Source organism: Phytophthora infestans, genomic scaffold (assembly GCF_000142945.1).
Source record: "Phytophthora infestans T30-4 supercont1.3037 genomic scaffold, whole genome shotgun sequence".
Taxonomy (NCBI): Eukaryota; Oomycota; class Peronosporomycetes; order Peronosporales; family Peronosporaceae; genus Phytophthora; species Phytophthora infestans.
Genome location: NW_003305633.1, coordinates 1 through 2681, shown reverse-complemented (window position 1 = coordinate 2681; position 2681 = coordinate 1). Strand labels below are relative to the sequence as shown.

Here is a 2681-nt window from a genome sequence, read left to right as displayed (position 1 = left end):
TTCACGTTCCGCTTGGACGTAGCAGAACCTCTTCTTCGCTCATCGGGAACAATCGCTCTTCCAGTTCCTTTTGTACCCCTCGGGTTCATTCTTCACTACCTGGTCGCCACCGTGCTCGAGCATGTCCAGCTCCTCGTCGGTAAGCAGGCGCTCGTAATGCTGCGTCGAATCCTTCCCCTTAGTACGTTCTTTGTCTTCCTCGGCCTTCTGAGCTTCTGTCCTTTCTTGACCTGCGCTCACTTGTCCAGTGACTGCCGAGAGCTGACTTGACCTGGCGCCAGATGCGTCCTCCGTGATCGTTTCGAGTGCTCCTTCGTACGGCTTCGAGCGAGTGGACAGCGTCTCTACCTCCTTACTCTCTTGTCACTTCTCTTCAGCGTCCAACGTAGTCTCGGGGCGCTCCGTTGCTCCCTTACAGACGTTTTGCACCAACTTGAAACGTTCCGTAAATTAATTTTTCCAGTTCAGCTTCGCCGATGAACGTTCCGTTGTTTCCTCAGCAGCCACTCCGTCTCGTGCGGGCTTCTCCGTAGAGCCCTCAATCTTCTCGTTTCGTTCTAGTCCAGTCCGTTCCGTCGGACGGCTCTCTACGTTCGCCCCACTTTTAGTTTCCAATTTTCGTCCTTACGACCATGACTGGAACGTCACGAGCGCCTTCATCGGTCATCACACCTCTCCCGAGAGCCCTCTGATGTCCACCCGCCAAGCCCGGTCGCGGTGAACCCCCATCTCTCTTCGTGTCGCCAATCAGGCAATAGGAAGGAGCGACACTTCCTTCCCCTTCCTCCTGCCCTCTTCATTGTTGGAACGTACCAGCGGGTACAGTCACGTTCCTGGTTATCCACGCTCCGCATCATTCCTCGCAAAGTATCAAGGCTCGGGTATCTCGCCACCAAGTGAACCACCTGACCACATAGCAGCCATATTCCACTTGGCGACGTTCCCGGCTCCGGTAATTCCCTTGGGGTTTCGGCCAGTTGCACTCCATCGCGTAGTACCCAAGCTCGTTGCACCGATCTTAGCGGCCATGGCCCCGCGGACACGTCTCACGACCACATCCAACACGTCCACAGCGTCCGCAAACCACTTCCCCTTCCGTGGTACGCGTGGCAGGCCTTAATCGAATGCAAAGAGCTCCGAGCGGTGAGCTAGTCACGTTCCCATTCGGACCTTGAACGCTAGAACTTGGAACGTTCGTGGGCGCCACGGCGCCGACGAACCCTTGTGACGTGCCAGGATCCTGCTGCCGCTTCAGCATCAACTGGTTCATTTGTTGAAGCTGATGGAGCATCTGCGACTGTGTGGACGTCACGGCGCTCACGTTCCTCAGCGTCGTTCTACTATTCGCAAACTCGTCCGCTTCTTCCACAGGGAGGTGCAGATTCTTGTACAGCAATAAAGCGCACGCTTCCTGGATCGACGCAGCTAAGTTCGCGTTCAAAACGGCCTACAAGTGCTTGTGCCTTAACCCATCGAGGAAGAACTCGTACTGCATACGAGGCTCGTGATAGTTTAGGTACTCGCACATCGTGACGATCGTGTTGCCCCACGCTTCAGCGAAGTCACCTTAGTTCCTCTTAGCGGCCTTGAGTCGGCCCCACAGCTGGGCTGGCGTCTGAAAGATGAAGCGGTTATGGAATCTCACTCCCAGAGTTTCAAAATCGTTAATCCTCGCATTGTAACACCATTCTTGACCCAACGTGCCCTTTAGACACTGCTCGAAGGCTGTCAACCGCATTTGGGCGTCCAAACCGAGCATGCACCTGTCGAAGGAACGCCAGAACGCGGCCGCCCTTTTGTACGTGGCCGTCTCTGAGTAGAACGAAACGATAGCTTTCACAGCGTTCCGCAATTCCGTCGGGATACCAACAATCGGAACGTCCTGCGGTGCACCTCTTTCTGACCCGTGCGAGCCATTGGGGACTCCTTGGTCGTAGTGCGGACTCGTCACTTGCCCTTGCGGAGGTACTGCGTTAGGTGCGTACCTTCCTCCCTGAGCGCCCACGTTCCCTTCTTGTTCTAGAGCCCCTGCGCGCTCTTTGAACGTCGCGACATTCATAGGAGACGCTCTCTGGAACGGCAATCCGTACGTTCCGCTTCTGGGGCTGGCAGGTGGCTGCCGCGCAGACGCACCAGACCACGCGGGTATCGTTCCAGCAGCAGCCCACCCAGGTGTCGACGTCATGGAAGGGAGAGTAGAACGTACTTCTTTGAGGTGTTCCACTACCTCCACCGTTCCACGTGGAGCCAGGCACTGGAATATACACGCCTCAATACGAAAGAATAGCAGCCATTGGCATTCGGTGGGTGTCGAAACCGGCGTTTGTGTCCTCATTCTCGGGGTCATGGGTCCTTGGAACCCCATCATTGAAGACGTCACTGGTCGGGCAAGGTACGTGGCACGTGTCCCGTAACTTAAGGTCTTGGTGACGCCACAGGCGTTTCGGTTTGTCATCCGCAGCCCCTCTGTAGCAAATTGGGCGGAGACCGTTTTATGATGAGAGTCTGTTAGGGCTGGGTCCCGTCGTCGGCGGTCAGAGTACCTACTCGTTTGTGGTTCCTCATCAGATATGACAAGCTGCCGCCTCGCTCGACTTTGCACCAAGGAACAGTAGACTCCCGGGTGAAGTCCCAGAGTGCGACGAGGAGCCATTGAACAGAGGTCACCACGCCCTCCCTTG

The 2681-nt window shown here is 56.1% G+C and overlaps 1 protein-coding gene across 1 annotated transcript; it reads right to left on the bottom strand.

The window, feature by feature from the left end:
- Positions 1 to 99: 99 nt before the first annotated feature.
- On the bottom strand, positions 100 to 2653 carry PITG_22426 (uncharacterized protein; the record flags this gene model as incomplete). Its single annotated transcript, XM_002909776.1, has 6 exons — positions 100 to 344; positions 814 to 833; positions 911 to 1115; positions 1171 to 1447; positions 1646 to 2466; positions 2548 to 2653. Coding segments are annotated over 6 exons (1674 nt in total), but the record flags the coding sequence as incomplete, so codon positions are not given.
- Between the last annotated feature and the right edge of the window lie 28 nt (positions 2654 to 2681).